Here is a 20,181-nt window from a genome sequence, read left to right on the forward strand (position 1 = left end):
TAGGAAAGAGGTGCTAGTTTGGTTGAGGGAGGAGTAGGGAAGGGAAGTTAGTATAGCATTTGCCTGTTTTGCTGTCCTCGAGTTTCTAATGCAAAATGTCCCTAGACAATGATAAGTACTAGGCTGTGGAGAGAAGGGAGTTGACAAATAGAGAAGAGATTCAGAGTCATCACCAAACAGGCAAAGTGAGCCTCCAGGAGCTAGTGGATGTAGAAAGAGCAAAGTGAAGGGCACCAGCTTTCGAAATGAAAGGCATGATAAAAGAGCTAAGAGGACTGGTGTCTCTGAGTGTAAAGAAGCTGTGATATCCAGGGAGAAGCTAGCAATTTGACAATTGAGAAAAGTTAGCATTTGTTTGACAAGAAGAATTGATGAAATCGATAGAGAATTTCAAATTCCAGCACTGAGCCGAAGACAGCTTTTGAGTTGCAGAGAGTCAGAGAGGAAATTATAACCAGCCTCAAAGGAGTTTGGAAAAAGCATTACCTAGAAAAACATACTGGTGACTTCAGATATAGGAAATCATGCCTGAGACTATGGTAGATTCTTAAAGTATTTCTTCTAAATACACAACTCTGTGACAAAAATATTAAAGTTATGAGGAGGACAAAGCTTGTTATAAAACAAACCATTGTTCTAGAAATTATATTCTCTTGTTGAAAATCTTATAAGAAAACTGGTAATATGTTTGACCCTCAACTAGAAACTAACCTATGGTAAAATGTGAGAAACTGGAAACCACAGTTCATTATCAAATACTTTTGATTTTCTATTATAGTATCCTGTTAGAGTTTTATAAAGTTCCTCTAATTATCTCTTCCCTCCCCCTAGCCTTTTAAAAACATATCAAGAAACTAAGTAAAAATACGTTTTTTTAATGTGAAATTGAATTAGCATACTAATCATTTTTTGCCAAATAGCGTCATTTTCAAAAACCTGACTACCTTGCCACAATATACCTGTGGTTGTGTGATTCAGAGAAATGTCAACAGTATGATCTTGTTCATTAAGGCATCTTAATATGATGATATGTAAACCTAGTTATATAATGAAAAGATTTTTCACAGACTATATAGCACTGACCAGATGCACAGATTTAAACATTTAGTTCTGTGACACAGTAACGAAGGTTGACCTGTTTGTTTCTTATGTTTCTTTTAATAGAATTTAATTCCTTTTCGACCTTCGATTCAGTTCCAAGGGCTCCAAGGGGTGAGTACTCTTGTTGATTCAGCAAGAAAATCTAATATTCTTCTTATATACTATTATCTTTAAACCCTTAAAATTTGTTTTCACTTGTGCCTCAATATAAGGTCATTCATATTTTGTGAACTTTATGACTAAATGTAAATTTCAGACACACTAATACACATGAATTATCTTTTCCTGATTTATTTAAAAGGTAATTCAGATATACTTACTGAAGAGTAGTTTTTTTCCCCAAATCATGAATAATTACATTTTTTACCTTTTTTTGAAGTATAATATATGTCACAGTATTATAAGTATTTTTTTACCACAGTTAAGCAACCATAAGGAATTGTTAATTTCAGTCAAGTTATGATTATGTGATTGCTGTTACTATTGATGAACTTTTGCTGTCTGTAGACTTAATTTCTTTGGTTGTACATATTAAGAGATGTATAAATCGAAAATTGAGTTTTTTCAGTACACAGAATAAATTTCGTGTATTTTATCGCTGCATTTAAAAGCATTATAAATGATAACTCCTAATAAAATATACCTATGAATTTTGTGTTTATAATAGATGATAAACTTTACAGTAATGTCAGTATTATCTTTTAATTATTACTATTAATATTTAATATTAATAAAAAGTCTTAATTATTCCATCCCTTAATATGCCTTTCTGAATTTGTGTCTATATATTGACTGTAGCATGGAGATTTGCAATATCTGTAAATGGATTTTAGAGGGCTAGAAAAAAGGCAAGCTGAGGGAGGGAGATCATATTCCAGCTTATTTTAAATCTACATTTGTGAATCTTTGTTTATCATGTCATAAAATGCAAAAATTCAGTGTAAATCAATGCAGTCTTTCTAAACTTTATAACTCAAAAACATTTCAAGAGTCAAGAATTTTAATTCTATCATTCAATACCAGCTAAGAGTACTTCTAAATAAGGCTAACTTGAAGGAGATGTTTGTGTGTGGATGTCAGAGCTCTGCTTCTACATGATAGCTTTACAATGAAGTCCTTTTTTTTCTCCCCTAGTAACTGAGTGTTTATGAATGGGATCCTAATTGCAGCAAGCATCCTTCTGCATTTTGTTTTACCGCTTTTTAGGTAGTCCTTAGCACCTCTTGGCACTATTTTTGAGGTATTAGTTTTGGTTATTTATCTAAGGCTTAAGTTTTCTCACAAAATTTAATGGCATCAGTAATCTCTGAAAGATGTTCCAAGACAAGCCTGAGTCTGAACCCTGGAGGGCTCCAAGGATTTTCAGTAAAGGGTTATCTGAGATGAGAGGTCAAGACCTAGCAGAGTAGAGTGAGGTTTGAGCTGCTTTTCCCTCACTAGCAGCTGTTACCTTGTTTGGGATCTTCCTCTTCCCTTAATTCTCTCTCTTCCCAGTTAGGACATAAAGGCAAGGGAAATAAATGAGAGAGAAGAACATTTTCTTAAAAGGCACCAAGTTAGACTGAATAATAAGAAACCAATGTGTTCAGGCTTCCAAAATCTTGATTCAGACACATGCAGCTTTTAGCAGGCTTAGAAAGAATATGGTTTTCTCTGGCACACCATTTGCCCTCAAAAGGCCCCAGGCACCACTGCAAAGCTGGCAGTTGAGATTTGAGACCTTGGACGTCCTTTTCTGAATTCTCTTACCTACCTCCCCCAGGCTTTCCTGTCTCCTGTGTCCTGGCTTCCTCAGTTTATCTTTGCAAGCTTCATTCTCTCTTCCTATTCCATTCCTTGCCTGGGTGTAGTTCACTGATAGAGATAACTTAGATGTAAATGACTGATAGGTTTAAATCTTAATGGGTGTTTGAACTTTAACAGATAAGCTTTTTTAACCCAAATGGTTATTGGATTTAGTAGAGGGGGGGGAGGGGCAGGAGGCTGTAGACTGAAAGCAATGGAATATTTGGCCCTACCTTGCTTACTTTGCTTTCTGTCTCCTCTACCCCGTCACTCCTACCCCCACCCGCAGCCCCCTTTTTATTATTCTAACTGGGAACAAAATATATGGACTCAGCATTGTTTCTGAGCCTGCAGCTGCATTCCATCCACCCTCCTCCCCCCCCTTTGCGGAGCTCTCACCAGCCCTTTGGGACTTAGTAAAAACAAAGAATCATTACAGGGGAGAGAGTGGGTTGGCACAGCCTACAGGGAATACGCAGAGCCACAAATGTGAGGGTCTTCTGTACAGTGCGCCTCTGTTATTCTCGAGAGCCATGATAATTTAACATTGCCTGTGCTGATTGCTTTAAAAGCCCTGAAGAAGTATGCTTATAGTTTTCCTGTGTGGAAAATGTTCAGGACTTTTAAGAAGGCTTTAAAGGCTTAAATTTAGATTTCCCACAAAAGGTAGTTTTTCTTAATGAGAAATTTTAACACGGTGTTTCAGAAATTTCAAAAGTTTTTCTGCAAAGGATTTGGCAAATCTAACAAATATACAGTCTTTTTACATCAAATGTAATCAAAGACATTAACTGTCATGGTAGTGTCATATATAGGCATATTTGAAACATAATTGAAGTACTGTTAAAATATCATTTCAAAAGTGACCATTAAGAGACCGTTAAGAGTATTTTGTTTCTCTGATACTAAGCACTGCGTAGTTACTGCTGTTCCTTGATACTAATTATAGGATTTTTTTTGCTTCAGTAATGTCTTTAGAAGGTCAGAATTTGGGTCTTGGCAGGTTAGCTTTTAAGCTTATTTACTTTTGTGCCTGAACATGTTCTCTTAGGTTGAAGTTTTCCTCTAAATAAATGCAGCCTGGAACATTAAACAAACTATCGCAGTATGCTGTTAACGTGTGAAATTGCTGAGAACCATTGACTACCTGGATTTCTATCATTGCAGTTGACCTGCAGCTTTTATAGCATAAAAAAATGTAAATTGCATCTTTCACATTCCAGCTCACCCCTTTCGCTTAGTCAAAGACGGTGCTCAGTAAATTGAGTAGTCATGGAAGGCATTTTCTGGATTCAGAAAGATGAGGAAATATCTATGGGAGCAGTTGAGTATGACTTCTAAACTCGTGAATATTAGGAGGTGAATAAATCAGCCAAAAATGCCTTATGGATTCTGAAGGGTATGGGTCAACCAGTTATCCTCACAGTTCTTCCCACATCTAGGATACTCATAACTAAAGGCTTACTAGGATTATAAATTTCTGTGGATCATTCTAATTAACTGAAAACGTAGCTGGTAAGATTCACATGGGCTACAGTAATGAGGTGTTTGAATTACAATGTTCAGAGGGGTGTATTGGTATAATACATCTGGTTTCCAAAAGCCATATCTTGATAGTCAGGTAAGCTTTACACAAACCATTTGTATATTTACAGAACTATAGTTCTGCCTCTTGTATTTTAACTGGATACTGAAAATGTAGCAGGTGAAAATTTTCCAAAAATATGTGTTCCGGTAAAATTTTAAAAACTACACTCTGTATTTTTATGTTTGTTGAAGCCTTCTTCTCTAAAGACTCAAAGAGACAGAGCTGTAATTACAGTCTAAGTCTTCACACTGCCAGGGGAAAGTTCTCATCAGTATATGGTACAGCTTTGAAAGGAGAGGTACTGAAAGCAAGTAAACTCATTGTTTTCAAGTAATGGCAGTTGTTACTGATGTAGTTCTCTACTGACCTAATTATTCTTCACAATAAATTATAAACAGGTGCCTAAGCAATGGTTGTGCTAATAGGTTTGTTGTTGTATTTGTTTCTTATTTATTGCACAGACATTCTTTTAGTCCTTACTGGTGCTAAGTACTTTGCTAGGTACTTAGTGTGCAGATACATGGACGTGTAAGACATGGGTTCCGCCCTCAGGGAACTCAGAGTCTGACAAACACAGACTAGTACTCGGGAAAGAATTAATAATGTAGGACCTATCCAGAACTCGCCACTCTGAACTCCTATGTAAATGGCACTGTCAGGAACAAGGCTCATGTGTGTATTTCTGATTGGTATGATTCAGCATTTTTTCCCAAAATTTTATTTATTTATTTGTCAGAGAGAGAGCACAAGCAGGGGGGAGTGGCAGGCAGAGGGAAAACCAGGCAGAGCGAGAAGCAGGCTCCCCGCTGAGCAAGGAGCCTGATGCGGCCTGGCAGACGCTTAACCAAGCCACCCAGGCATCCCTATAAATCAGCATTTTATTTTATTTTATTTTATTTTATTTTATTTTATTTTATTTTATCTTACTTTATTTTATTTTATTTTATTTTATTTTATTTTATTATTTGTCAGAGAGAGAGAGAGAGCACGGGCAGAGGGAGAGGCAGGCTCCCCACTGGGCAGGGAGCCTGATGCGGGACTCAATCCCAGGACCCTGAGATCATGACCTGAGCCGAAGGCAGGTACTTAACCTACTGAGCCACCCAGGCATCCCTGAATCAGCATTTTAAACAAAGATTTCAGTGGATGCAAAATATATCCTGGTGATAGATAAGTAAAATTCCTGAAGGCCTATTAAAATCTGTATACACATACACAAATAGGTAAATCTATGGTGTCATTCAGATGGAAACTGAAATGGCAAGGTTTTCAGCGGCAAATAATGGCCACATCTGCTGGCCTTTGATGGCCTTGCAGAGTGTACTTGCCTGCAGCCTCAGAGACTCATGTCCAGGGAATGACTATCCCAGGGCAGTGAGAAATAATGTTAACTTTGTCGAAGTAAGTGGGATTCCAGACCTCGGTATTTATGAGAATGTTGTTCCAAAATTTTCTAATTTAATTGCCTACTTCAGACTCAGCAATCCCAGAGGCTTTAGAAAATAGAAGTTAGTTTGGCATATATAATTTAGAAATTATTTTTAAGAAGAGGACTGAAAATAGGAAATATTTTCTATAAGTACCATGTAGTGCCTCCTGTAAAATAGTGAGTCACACGTGCATTTCCAGGAATGAACAAGGAATAACCAGCCAAACAAGTTTTAAATGTATGTCTTCCAAAAGGCACTGTGACCTTCTGAAGATTAAATCGGCATTTAACTGCTAACTTTAAAGGCTTGAATAATGCTATAAAACTTGTGCAGTGGAGTCATTAACTAAAAAGAACAGAGGGTTGAATTTTTCTTGTAAGCATTCAGAAATATTTTGTCAATTGCTTATTTTCTTTTGCAGGGTTGGGGAGAAGATCAGGTCTGAAATACTAAATTATATAGTATTTGAAATTAGTAAGCAATTTCAAACCACCTACAGATGCTTTCTGCACACTACCGTTCTCTAACCTACTTGATACCTGGGAAGCAAAGATAACTATCCATTTGAAATAGCAGCGGAGATTAAAATAAATCCCTAACACTGCCATTCCTTCGTAGATGATATGCCTGTACTCTGACTGCTTTCCCCTGATGTTTTTGGTTTGGCTAGCCCACTGATTTTGCCAATGGTTGTGTTTAGTCAGTCTGCTCAAAGGTTGCTGACTAACAGCTACCTTTATACACTCAGCTCTGAATGTAATTAATACTAAAAGATGTTAGAATTATATCTTTTTGTAATGACAGTTCTGTTTTAATTTTTTTAATATTACAGTGGTTGACATATATGGATAACAGTTGAATATTTGCATTGAATCATAACTCTTAAACCATGTGTTAATTTACTAAGATATCAATAGAATAATGGCCTAATACAATAAATGGCCTAATTTGAAAGAAATATTTAACTCCAATATATATCTAAGATTATATTATATATAACATATTATAATTTCATATATAACATATATATATATAAAAGCTCATTCGGCCAAGAGTATGGGCTGACATTGTAGAAACTCATTTTATCTCAAACAATAACTGAATCACAATATGAAGCTATTGTAAAATGACCAATTGGTCTATTTTATGCTGCCATACACCTCTGCCCTGCTTTTCTTCTGGATAAGAACTAGCAGTGGGGTTTCCAAAGAAGGAGAGCAGTAAGCTAAATTCACCATCTATTGTTTCACACCTTGGCTGGGTAACATGACAGGTACCAGGGGACCAGGCCATCCCCTGCCCTGGAAGACTGCAAAAGGGCAAAGGGTGGGAGGATGACTTTGCCTTTGTGTTTGTAGTTCCTGTAGAAACTATCTCAAAGTGCTTGCTGACCATACCTTCCCACAGATTCAGTGTGGACTACAAAGGACAAGCCTCCCAAAATATGATCACAAACAGGAACTCATGGCGTTCTGGCCTGTCCTTCACCACACTACAGTCACTTCGGAAAGCAATAATTGGAACTGTGATTGAAATCTGAAGCAGCCACAAACACCATAAGTTGCATTCTTAGCAGTGAGTTAAGCTTACTGTCTACATTCAACAAGCATTTATGAATACTCACTGTGTACCATGCACCATGCTTGACACTGTAGAGACAAAGGTAAATAGGACTTTGAAATGCCAGCTCTTGTTCCTAACTGACAGTATCTATTTGTCAATAAAATCTGCCACTGATGGCTTTGCCTTTTTGTTTCCCACCAAAAACTGAAACTTGTGAAATTGAGTCACCTGTGTTACAGAAATTGTCAGTGTAATAGCACTCACTTATTTAAGCTTGGAAAGTAGTATTTTACCATTCTATAATACCTTGTGTCTCTTCAAGCTAAACCACCCTTAATTTGAACCATGAACATTACTTAAGTATCTTTTGACCTCTTACTATGTCAAGATGCTATTCTAGGGGTGCCTGGGTGGCACAGCGGTTAAGCGTCTGCCTTCGACTTAGGGCGTGATCCCGGCGTTATGGGATCGAGCGCCACATCAGGCTCCTCCGCGAGGAGCCTGCTTCTTCCTCTCCCACTCCCCCTGCTTGTGTTCCCTCTCTCGCTGGCTGTCTCTATCTCTGTCAAATAAATAAATAAAATCTTTAAAAAAAAAAAAAAGATGCCATTCTAGGCACATAAGATGAGCTTATAAGAGCTTTATTAAAAAAAGAAAAGTCAAAATTTAAATAAGCAGGGGGGCGCTTGGGCGGCTCAGTGGTTAAGCATCTGCCTTCGGCTCAGGTCATGATCCCAGAGTCCTGGGATCTAGCCCCGCATCGGGCTCCTCGTCTGGGAGCCTGCTTCTTCCTCTCCTACTCGCCCTGCTTGTGTTCCCTCTCTCACTGGCTGTCTCTGTCAAATAAATAAATAAAATCTAGACAGAAAGAAAGAAAGAGAGAGAGAGAGAGAGAGGGAAAGAAAGAAAGAAAAGAAAAGAAAAGAAAGAAAAGAAAGAAAGAAATTTAAATAAGCAGGAAAAACAACTTAGCAGAATATGTCCAAGCCCTGGATCTTATTTCAAACAATATTTTGAAATTTGCCTTTTAACATTGAATGTCTTCGGCATTGGAATGCCTCTCATAAACGGCATCTTAGTATTGTGTCATAGTTGGTCAGCATTTTATATTATGCAGTGGTACATAAAATCATAGTCTTACAATTGCTGGCATCGTAGATTCAATGAATTACAGCAGTGCAGTGCAAGTAGACAGTCTGTGTGTTCTGTGATAAGATTTTATCTGAATAAAATCTTTTCAAAAATTTTCTTTCCTGACCTCACCCTTGACTAGCTTGCTTGGTTAGCTCCATATGTTAGATAATCTGGGAGAATTTACAGGGAAGGTATATTTTTATAACCATTCTTGAATTGTGATCTAACTGGAAGGAACAAAAGTATGAAATTATAATGTTCTCAGATTTGTTTTTAAGCTAAAACCTTTACTTATAAAATAACTTGTTTTGGATTTCAAGACTTCAAAAGTCCACGGACATGCCTTGAGGCTAATGAATTTGCCCTTACCAGGCTAAGAATTCTCAACTCTCTCTACCTAGTCTTATAATTTATACTATATTTAGCATAAATGTAATCTATTCATTTATTTTGTTGATATATTCCAGTGATTACAGCTAAAATTAATTGAATATTTATTACATGCTAAGAACTCTATACTAAACACTTTATACATATTCTCATTTAATCCTCCCAGGAACGCTATGAGCAGGTACTCCCATTTTGCTGATGTGTATACATACCATGGCTCTGAAGTTAGTTTTTGAACTCACACAATTAGTGAGTAAAGGAGCCTACAATCCACTCTAGCATCTGATTTCAGAGCCTGTTCTCATCACTACAGTGATCCCCACTTGCCTGTAATAAATGTTCAGTAAGCATTTTACTTCTTCTCACATTCATGTAAACATCTGTTGAGTACCTCCAGCTAGCAAGGGGAAGAGCAACAGTCAGGAAGTTCTCAGAGAAGTAATGTTTGAACTGGGCTTTGAAGGGTTACCAGGAGTTGGCTAATCAAAGAGGAAGAAAATGCTTTCAGTCCTATGGTTCAGCATGAGCAAAGTGGTAAACTGTTTTGTCAAATGTTCCCATCTTCTTAAGGAATTTGAATTTCACCTTGGAGATCAATACTTCTTTTTTTTTTTTTTTTTTTTTTAAATCTTTTTTTCACCATGCAATACGTGCCCTCCTTACTACCCATCACCGGTCTATCCCATTCCCCCACCCCCCTCCCCTCTGAAGTCCTCAGTTTGTTTCTCATAGTCCATAGTCTCTCATGTTTCATTCCCCCTTCTGATTACCCCCCCTTTCTTTATCCCTTTCTTCCCCTACCGATCAACCTAGTTCTTATGTTCCATAGATGAGAGAAATCATATGATAGTTGTCTTTCTCTGCTTGACTTATTTCACTTAGCATTATCTCCTCCAGTGCCATCCATGTTGTAGCAAATGTTGAGAACTCGTTCTTTCTGATAGCTGAGTAATATTCCATTGTATATATGGACCACAACTTCTTAATCCAGTCATCTGTTGAAGGGCATCTCGGCTCCTTCCACGATTTAGCTATTGTGGACATTGCTGCTATGAACATTGGGGTGCATATGGCCCTTCTCTTCACTACGTCTGTATCTTTGGGGTAAATACCCAGTAGTGCAATGGCTGGATCATAGGGTAGCTCAATTTTTAACTTTTTAAGGGACCTCCACACTGTTTTCCAGAGTGGCTGTACCAACTTGCATTCCCACCAACAATGTAGGAGGGATCCCCTTTCTCCACATCCTCTCCAACAATTGTTGTTTCTTGCCTTGTCTATTTTTGCCATTCTAACTGGCGTAAGGTGGTATCTCAGTGTGGTTTTGATTTGAATTTCCTTGATGGCTAATGATTTTGAACATTTTTTCATGTGTCTGTTAGCCATTTGTATGTCTTCATTGGAAAAGTGTCTGTTCATATCTTCTGCCCATTTTTTGATTTGTTTATTTGTTTCTCGTGTATTGAGTTTGAGAAGTTCTTTGTAGATCTTGGATACCAGTCCTTTATCTGTAGTGTCATTTGCAAATATATTCTCCCATTCCGTGGGCTGCCTCTTAGTTTTTCTGACTGTTTCCTTGGCTGTGCAGAAACTTTTAATCTTGATGAAGTCCCATAAATTCATTTTATCTTTTGTTTCTCTTGCCTTTGGGGATGTGTCATGAAAAAGGTTGCTTTGGCCGATGTCGTAGAGGTTGCTGCCTATGTTCTCCTCTAGAATTTTGATGGATTCCTGTCTCACATCGAGGTCTTTCATCCATTTGGAGTTTATTTTTGTGTATGGTGTGAGAGAGTGGTCAAGTTTCATTCTTTTGCATGTAGCTGTCCAATTTTCCCAGCACCATTTATTGAAGAGACTGTCTTTTTCCCACCGGATGTTTTTTCCTGCTTTATCAAATATTAGTTGCCCAAAGAGCCGAGGGTCCATTTCTGGGCTCTCTATTCTGTTCCATTGGTCTATGTGTCTGTTTTTGTGCCAGTACCATGCTGTCTTTGTGATCACAGCTTTGTAGTACAGCTCGAAATCCGGCATTGTGATGCCCCCAGCTTTGTTTTTCCTTTTCAACAGTTCCTTGGAGATTCGGGGCCTTTTCTGTTTCCATACAAATTTAAGGACTATTTGTTCCAGTTCTTTGAAAAATGTCCTCGGTATTTTGATCGGGATAGCATTGAAAGTGTAGATTGCTCTGGGTAGCATGGACATTTTAACTATGTTAATTCTTCCAATCCATGAGCATGGAATATCTTTCCATCTTTTTATGTCTTCCTCAATGTCTTTCAAGAGTGATTTATAGTTTCTAGAATATAGGTCCTTTACGTCTCTGGTTAAGTTAATTCCAAGGTAACGTATGGTTTTTGGTGCTATTGTAAATGGGATGGATTCCCTAATTTCTCTTTCTTCGGTCTCGTTATTCGTGTATAGAAATGCAACTGATTTCTGAGCATTGATTTTGTATCCCGCCACGTTACTGAATTGCTCTATAACTTCTAATAGTTTGGGAGTGGCTTCTTTTGGGTTTTCCATATAGAGTATCATGTCATCTGCAAAGAGAGACATTTTGACTTCTTCTTTGCCAATTTGAATACCTTTGATCCCTTTTTGTCGTCTGATTGCTGTTGCAAGGACTTCTAGTACTATGTTGAATAATAGTGGCGAGAGTGGGCATCCTTGTCGAGTTCCTGATCTTAAGGGAAAGGCTTCCAGCTTTTCCCCATTGAGAATAATATTTGCAGTAGGCTTTTCATAGATGGCTTTTATGAGATTGAGAAATGTACCTTCTATTCCTACACTCTGAAGGGTTTTAATCAGGAAAGGATGCTGTATTTTGTCAAATGCTTTTTCGGCATCGATTGAGAGGATCATATGGTTCCTGAGTCTTTTCTTGTTGATATGATGTATCACGCTGATTGATTTGCGAATATTGAACCACGCTTGCATCCCAGGTATGAATCCCACTTGATCGTGATGGATAATCCTTTTAATGTACTGTTGGATTCTATTAGCAAGTATCTTGTTGAGGATTTTGGCGTCCATATTCATTAGGGAAATCGGTCTGTAATTCTCCTTTTTGAGGGGGTCTTTGCCTGGTTTGGGGATCAAGGTAATATTGGCCTCATAGAATGAGTTTGGTAGCTTTCCTTCTGTTTCTATTTTTTGAAATAGCTTTAGGAGAATAGGTATTATTTCTTCTTTGAATGTTTGGTAGAATTCCCCAGGAAAACCGTCCGGGCCTGGAGTTTTGTTATTTGGAAGGTTGTTTATCACTGACTCAATTTCTTCATAATTAATTGGCCTGTTTAAGGAATCAATTTCTTCCGGTTTCAATCTTGGTAGTTTATAGGTTTCCAGGAAGGATTCCATCTCTTCCAGATTGCTTAGTTTATTGGCATATAGCTGTTGATAAAAATTTCTAATAATCCTTCCAATTTCAATGGTGTTCGTCGTGACCTCTCCTTTTTCATTCATAATTTTAATAATCTGGGTCCTTTCTCTTTTCTTTTGGATAAGTCTTGCCAGTGGTCTGTCAATTTTATTGATTCTCTCAAAGAACCAGCTTCTAGTCCTGTTGATCTGCTCTACTGTACTTCTGGTTTCTGCTTGATTGATTTCAGCTCTAATTTTGGTCAACTGCTTCCTCGTGCGTGGATTAGGCCTGTCCCTCTGTTGCTGTTCCAGCTTCTTGAGGTGAGAATATAAAAACTGCATTTTAGATTTTTCTATTCTTTTGAGTGAGGCTTGGATGGCTATGTATTTCCCCCTTAGGACTGCCTTTGCAGTATCCCATAGGTTTTGGACTGTTGTATTTTCATTCTCATTGGTCTCCATAAATTGTTTAATTTGATTTTTGATTTCCTGGTTTATCGAGTCATTCCTGAGCAGGATGGTTCTTAGTCTCCAAGTGTTTGAGTTTCTTCCAAATTTTTCCTTGTGGTTGAGTTCCAATTTCAGAGCGTTGTGGTCTGAGAATATGCAGGGGATAATTTCAATCTTTTGGTATCGGTTGAGACCTGTTTTGTGTCCCAGAACATGGTCTATTCTTGAGAATGTTCCATGGGCATTAGAATAGAATGAGTATTCTTTGGTTCTGGGGTGTAGTGTTCTATATATATCTATGAGGTCCAACTCGTCGAGTATGGCATTCAAAGCCTTTGATTCTTTGCTTAGTTTTTGCCAGGGTGTTCTGTCTATTTCTGAGAGTGGAGTGTTGAGGTCCCCTACTATTAATGTATTTTTATTTATATGTCTCTTTATTCTGGTTAAGAGTTGGCTTGTGTATCTTGCTGCTCCCCTGTTGGGGGCATATATATTTATAATTGTCATATCCACTTGTTGAATACTTCCCTTAAGAATAATATAGTGCCCTTCTGCATCTCTAACTATAGTCTGTAGTTTAAAATCCAATTTATCTGATATGAGAATTGCTACCCCAGCTTTCTTTTGAGGTCCATTTGCGTGAAAGATGGTACTCCATCCCCTTACTCTCAGTCTGAATGCATCTTTGGGTTCGAAATGAGTCTCTTGTAGACAGCAAATGGATGGGTCATTTCTTTTTATCCAATCTGCAACCCTGTGGCGTTTTATGGGATGGTTCAAACCATTTACATTAAGACTGATTACTGAGAGATATGATTTTAATGTTGCCATGTTGCCAGTAAAGTCTTTGTTTGTATTGGCTGTGACTTTCTGTTCTGTATCACTCTTGGGGCCTTTTTACTTTTATAGAACCCCCCGTAATATCTCCTGTAGGGCTGGTTTCGTGGTTACAAAATTGGTTAGTGACTGGCGATTCTGAAATGTCTTTATTTCTCCATCAATTCTGAATGACAGCCTTGCTGGATAAAGGATCCTTGGCTGCATGTTTTTCTCTGAAAGAGCTTTAAATATGCTCCCCCAACCCTTTCTCTCATTCCAGGTCTGTGTAGACAGGTCTGACGTAATTCTGATGCTTTTGCCTTGGTACGTGAGAAATTTCTTTGCCCTGGCCGCTTTCAATACTGTATCCTTGCATCTAATATTTGCGAATTGCACTATGACGTGACGTGGCGTAGGTTTGTCGTGGTTGAGCTTGGGAGGGGTCCTCTCTGCCTCTTGGACACGAATGTTTGTTTCCCTTGCTAGATTAGGGAAGTTTTCAGCTACAATTTGTTCAAATATCTCTTCTAGACCTCTGTTTTTCTCCACCCCCTCGGGGATGCCGATGATTCTAACATTGGATCGTTTCATTGAGTCAGTAATCTCCCGTAACCTACATTCGTGGGCGTGGATTTTTTTAAGACCATCTTCTATTTTCATTTTTTCCTCTATTAACCCATCCTCCAATTCACTAACCCGTTCCTCTGCTTCTGCGACCCTGGCCGTCAGAGCCTCTAGTTTTGCCTGCATTTGGCTCATAGAATTTTTAATTTCTGTCAGATTCGCTCTCATTTCTGTCCTTAGGGATTCTATATTCTCAGTAACCTTTTCGTTAATAGTTTTTTCAATTCTACTCATCATTTTGACCATCGTTACTCTGAATTCCATTTCTGATAATTTGGTTACATCCATATCCATTATTTCTGTGGCAGAGGCCACAGAATCACTGTCTTTTCTTTGCTGGGGGGGGCTTCTCCTTCTTGTCATTCTGATGAAGAGAGGTTGCGGGGTTTCCAGAGCCCAAATTATTGACTGGGTCCCAGGCCGTGCCCCTTGTTTTATAGGGATCTTAGGGATGTGGGCTTCTTCTTTAAAGATTTTATTTATTTATTTATGTGTCAGCCAACCAGCGAGAGAGGGAACAGAAGCAGGGGAGTGGGAGAGGAAGAAGCAGGCTCCCAGCGGAGGAGCCCGATGAGGGACTCCTTTCCGGAACGCCGGGATCACGCCCTAAGCTGAAGGCAGGCGCTCAATGACTGCGCCACCGAGGCGCCCGGGTTGTGGGCTTCTTGATTTTTCAGCCTGCCTTCTGTGTTCTGGGGGAGGGGCCTGCCGCGCCGATACTCAGGCAGCCATGTTTGGGTAGAGTCTCGGCGTCCCCTGCGAGGGGGGATGGGGATGGGCACTCCCTGAGCCGGTATTTCCAGGCTTTTGTTCTCTGGCGGCTTTCCCTGGCGGTTTGCTGTGCCTCTTCTGAGAGTCAGAGCAGCAGCGGCCGAATTTCAGCCTCTGTCACGGAACAGAGGGATTGCGGCCCGTTCTCTACTAATGTTCTGGCCACTTTAACTCTGTTCCTGTGGTGCTGCTCAACCCTGCAGCGTCCCGGGATGTGCGCCCCACACCCGGCGTCCCAGCCCTCACTTCCAGGGCCGGCGCGTCTCTGTCCTTTGTGTTTCTAACGCCGCCAGCCGCCAGCCGCCCCGCGCGCGCTCCCGGATCTCCCGGTCTCAGTCTGGATCCAGCGAGCGCACCGGGATTCCGGGGTTCCGCGAGATGCCTGGTGGCGCGCGCACCCGGCTCACGGTCTCAGTCTGCTGTTTTGCGGGTGCCGTCCGCGAGCCCCGCCCGCTCCCCCGTGCAAGTGGCTACCGCTTCCCGGCACCCGAACGCGGCGGCTCCCTCCCCCTTCCGTTTATCTTCCGATATCTGTGCACGGTTTCATGGCTCCCCGCTTCGTACCTCAATACTCAGCGCTGGAGATGTTCATTTGTAGAGATCCAGATGTGTCTTCCTGCGTCTCAGGCTGGTTCCGTGGTTGTTTAGGCTGGTCTGGTACCTATCCAGCTCGACTCGGAGGACCGGCTGAAAACGGTGTCTCCTACTCCTCCGCCATCTTAACTCCTGAGATCAATACTTCTTATAAAATTTTCCCAACAGTGTGTGATAAGGACTGGAAAGTACGACTTTAAAATATTTTCACCTATGCTTTCTTATGATAGCTAGGTTCACTATAATTAACATTATAAGATTATGTAGATGTATAGGTGTGTATATATTCTGTTATCAGGAGAAGGTCCACAACTTCCATTTTTTTCTGGGTGGCACCTATTGCAGTAGGTGCTTTCAAACATATTTAGAAACAATTCATGGTAAGAAAAAACATTTCACATTGTGACTCTTTACATTATAGGTATACACATTCACCCAGCTTAAAACAGAAGTTTCACAGCACGGTATTGTTTCTTCATCAATGTAGTCTGATATATTCTATTTCATTTTAAAGAATCCTGGTCATAATCCACTAAATTAATGTCATGACCTTCCAGTGGATCACAGTCTATGGTTTAAAAAAGCACTGCAGGAAATTATCATCTATTTAAAAATTTTTAGCCAGGGAGTCATGTGGTCAGATTTGCATTTTAACATGCTTATCCAATAACTCCCCTAATTTAGTCGTTCATTTTACATTGGAAGGAAGGAAAGAAAGGAGTCAAGGATGGCTCCATATTTATGATGAGTATTTGGTTGCGTGGTGGGGCTATTATACAAGTCTGAAATAGATGAAAAAACACATTGAGGCAGGAGGCATGGGGTGTGTTTTGTTTGGGACATGCTGTATATGAGATGTTTAGGTAATACTCCGTACCTCATTCTGTCAAGATGGAGCTGTCCGGGAGGCAGTGGTGTCTGGGAGTTTGGAGCAAAAGGATTTTCAAGAAACAACTCCAAAGGACATCTCATAGGATTTAATTATACATGGAAGTTTAGTAGTAAGAAGAAAGAAAGGTGTATTTACAGATGGAATTCTGGTATAAAGCTATATTTAAGGAGTTATTTTTTTTCAACTGTTAAAAATACTGGTTGACTTATGAATACTTAACTTATGAGTGTACTTTTAATTATTAACATGTAGGTAATTTAAAGCTTCTTTTGCCAGATTTTGTTCACACTAATTTAGAATAATGACACATAAAGCTAAACTGTGCATTCTGGTTCAGTGGAAGAATATACAACAGTGAAAACTCAAGTGGGCAGAAGACTGCCTATGGCATCACACCGTTTTTATAAAGTTGAATAACAAGCAAAATTAATATGTTGTAGGTATACACACACACACGCGGTAAAATTATTGAAACCAAAAGGAGTGGTCATCACAAAAGTCAAGAGTAGTTATGTTTGGTAGAAAAAGGAAGGCATAAGGGATTAGAATGGAGCACTTGGTTAGATTATTGCTAATGCTCTGTTTCTTAAATTGGGCAGTGAGTTCATAGGTGTTCATTAACTCATCAAGCTTCGTAACTCTCAAGCTGTATTTTATAGAAATATAAAGTTTATTCTCATTATCATTAACTTTAAATATGATCTGTCATCTTATCTTCATGGATTAAATGAGAAAAGCCTGAACATATTTCAATAGATGCCAAAAAGGCATTTTAAAAATTCAAAATTAAATTTGAATAAAAACTTAAGGAAATAAGTAAGTAGGGAAGGAAGAATTCTTCCTTAGCATGATAAAAAAAAAATAACTCTATGAAACTAATAGACAGTTACATACTTAGTGATAAGACAGTAGAAATATCTTTATTAGTGTTAGCAATAAAGTACACATGCCCCCTATCATCTCTGTAGTTCAGCATTGTTCTGAGAATGCTCAGTAATGGAAAAGAAAATGAAATAAATCTATGGATAATAGATAAGTTTGCCAGTATCTGCAGATAATCCAAGTACACCAAGTGAAAAACTTAAGGATTTCTTTCAGTAAGGTAGTCACTTCAGAAAGGACTTTTAAAATCACTGGCTTAATATTGGGTGGCTGGTGTGAAAAGACATTTCTTTCAAAAGGAAAGAAAAAGCAGGATTTTTTTTTAAGATTTATTAGAAAGAGAGAGTGCAAGTGAGGGGTGGTGGGAGAGGAAGAGAGAGAATCTCAAGCAGACTCCCCACCAAGTGCAGAGCCCCACACAGGACTTGAACTCATGATTGACCCTGAGATCATGACCTGAGCCAAAATTAAGAGTCGAACACTTAACCCACTGTGCCACCCAGGTGCCCCCCAAAAACAGGGTATTTGTTAACTGATAGGAATATGATCCCACTAGAAAGCAGAAGTTGATAATGTAGGAGAGAGGGAAAGATTTGCTGGAGTAATGTCCCTGAGTAGGTTGGAGAAATGGTATATCCGATGAGAGACTGGCTTTAGATAGGAGCATGTATATGAGTGCAGATTTTGAAATTACTGTTGTTTGCTAGACCATTTCTTTAGCCATATCTCCAATATAAAGTCAAAACACATAGGCCAAAGTCTTAAAATATTAGAGCTTGGCGATATGTTGGCATACAGAACATGCCCAATAAATGATAAATATAATTTTTTAAAAATCACTGGCCTCCCTAAGCACTAGCAATTAGTGTTTCAGTGTAAAAATGATCTCATTTATGGTAGCAACAAAAAATTACCAAAATGAAATACCAAAAATTAAGTATAGGTTATGTTATTCTATACCTGTCTAAAGAGCTCTATTACTTTCCTGGTGGGTATAAGAGAATATGTAAGTGTAAATGGCAAGACTGTCCATTTAGGTAAGAAACTTTTTAAGTTGTCATTTCATCTCCCTAATTAATCAATAGGTAATAAGACATCATATATACCATTATACTAATTTTTAAAAAATGCAGAAACACAAATGTAAACCTATAAAGTGAATATGAAATGCTCTAGACCAATATGTCATTGCTGGTAATCTATATGAGTTTTGTTTTTTTTTTTTTACATATATATTTGTTTGTCTCCATTTCCTAATTGCTCTATATACATAAGTGTTTTGAGATGCCAAGTTTAAATATGTCAAGAATCTAAGAGAAAGGCTAAAATATTAAAGGTTGAAAAAAAATAGGTTGACAATGAAAACAGAGAAGGCAGGTCTTAAGGAGTTCTCTGGAGCTGGACACCAGCTAAATATCTTGCTAGTCAACTACTTGATAGAGCTGCTTTGTCATCTATCAGTGGAGAACGAAAGTTTTCTCCCCATCTGTGATCTTTCTCCCCATTGGAAGGAAGGTACAAGCAGAGTTAACTGGTGTTAACAGGGGTATGAGAGGAAAGGCCACTTTTCTTTTTGAGTTAACAGTTCACATTTTGGAGCAGCGGTTTTGTGATGTGCTCTAGGAATGGGTCTTGTCTAGAAAGGACAAATTATGGTACTGAAAGTAGTAGTCAGCTGAATTTAAAAAGATAAAATTCTTAGGGATTTTTATGTAATAAAACTCAGAATGGAGAAAACTGATTAAGGATAACTAAGTGAGGCCCACAGTATTAGAGGGATGGTACTTAAATTAGCCATAGAAAAGGGGCAGTCTTTTATAGTTCTTAAACAGCTTAGTGTTTAATAATAATTCATTAAGTTATATTGGGGATATCTTATTTTAGACTGAGAATATAGGCACAGACATATTTATGAATATGGTAATACTTTACTAATCAATACCAAGAAATTCTTTGACTAATCTGAATGCTTTTTTGTTTTCTCTTAATCTAATTGTGTCAGTAATTCATTGAAGTCAGTCTTCACAGATTAGGAATAAGGGATGGTGATTGAGGTTGTTCCATTTCCACTAACAGTAAGATGAGGCTGACTCTATTTCCACAGCTATTTAAAAGTTTTGTATTTGGCTATAAAGAAAAACTTTGTTCTAGGGATGCTTGGTATTTTGTTTTGTTTTTTTAAGATAGTGTTTCTGTTCCTTCATGGAGAACTTGAAGCATAAGATAATTATGAATCCAGGATTACTTTGGATAGTCTTATGTTTCACAATTTTTGATTCTGTAAAAAAACAACCAAACAAACAAAAAAAAAACCTCTAATTTTTTTTAAATATTTAAGGTGATTGAGTCATGAAAGGCAAATGTCATAGTGTTAACTTAAAATCTAATTATTTTTTAAAGCTGTCTAACATTGTTTTTTGATTGAAATACTAATGAATGTACCCTTTAGAATTGTATGTAAAGTACATACAAGGACAAAGATGAATAAATGTCTTATCAGTGAAAAGCAGCTAGTATTGTTGGATTTCTTCTAGTCTTTTTTTTTTATATTCACACATACATTTTTAAAATTGTAGTCACAGTGTATTTACTGCTTTTTTATATCCTCCTTTGTCCATTTAACATGAGCATTTTCCTATGTCATTAAATAATAAAAGTTACTTCTAAATAGCTACCTAACATTTCATTTTATAGATAAACTAACATTTCTTTAGCTATCCTCCTATTACTTATATAGTTTCTATATAACAGTTAACAGTAAATCCTGTGTGTAAATCTTTATTTTCATTTCTAAT

General features: G+C 38.1%; 1 protein-coding gene across 3 annotated transcripts in view; it reads left to right on the top strand.

Annotated features, from left to right (window-relative positions):
* Positions 1 to 20,181, top strand: part of ELL2 (elongation factor for RNA polymerase II 2) — a 78,862-nt gene that overhangs the window by 15,336 nt on the left and 43,345 nt on the right. For 2 of the 3 annotated variants that reach the window (XR_005832398.1, XM_040622069.1), the window contains exon 2: positions 1,165 to 1,212. The exons of the other annotated variant lie outside the window; for it this stretch is intronic. Coding sequence is in view for 1 of the 2 variants with exons in the window: in XM_040622069.1 (XP_040478003.1) it covers positions 1,165 to 1,212 (48 nt within the window). In the remaining variant the exon portion in view is untranslated. The remainder of the gene's footprint in view (positions 1 to 1,164; positions 1,213 to 20,181) is intronic. 3 annotated transcript variants of the gene reach the window in all.

The sequence above is a fragment of the Ursus maritimus genome, unplaced genomic scaffold (assembly GCF_017311325.1).
Source record: "Ursus maritimus isolate PB19 unplaced genomic scaffold, ASM1731132v1 scaffold_5, whole genome shotgun sequence".
NCBI lineage: Eukaryota > Metazoa > Chordata > Mammalia > Carnivora > Ursidae > Ursus > Ursus maritimus.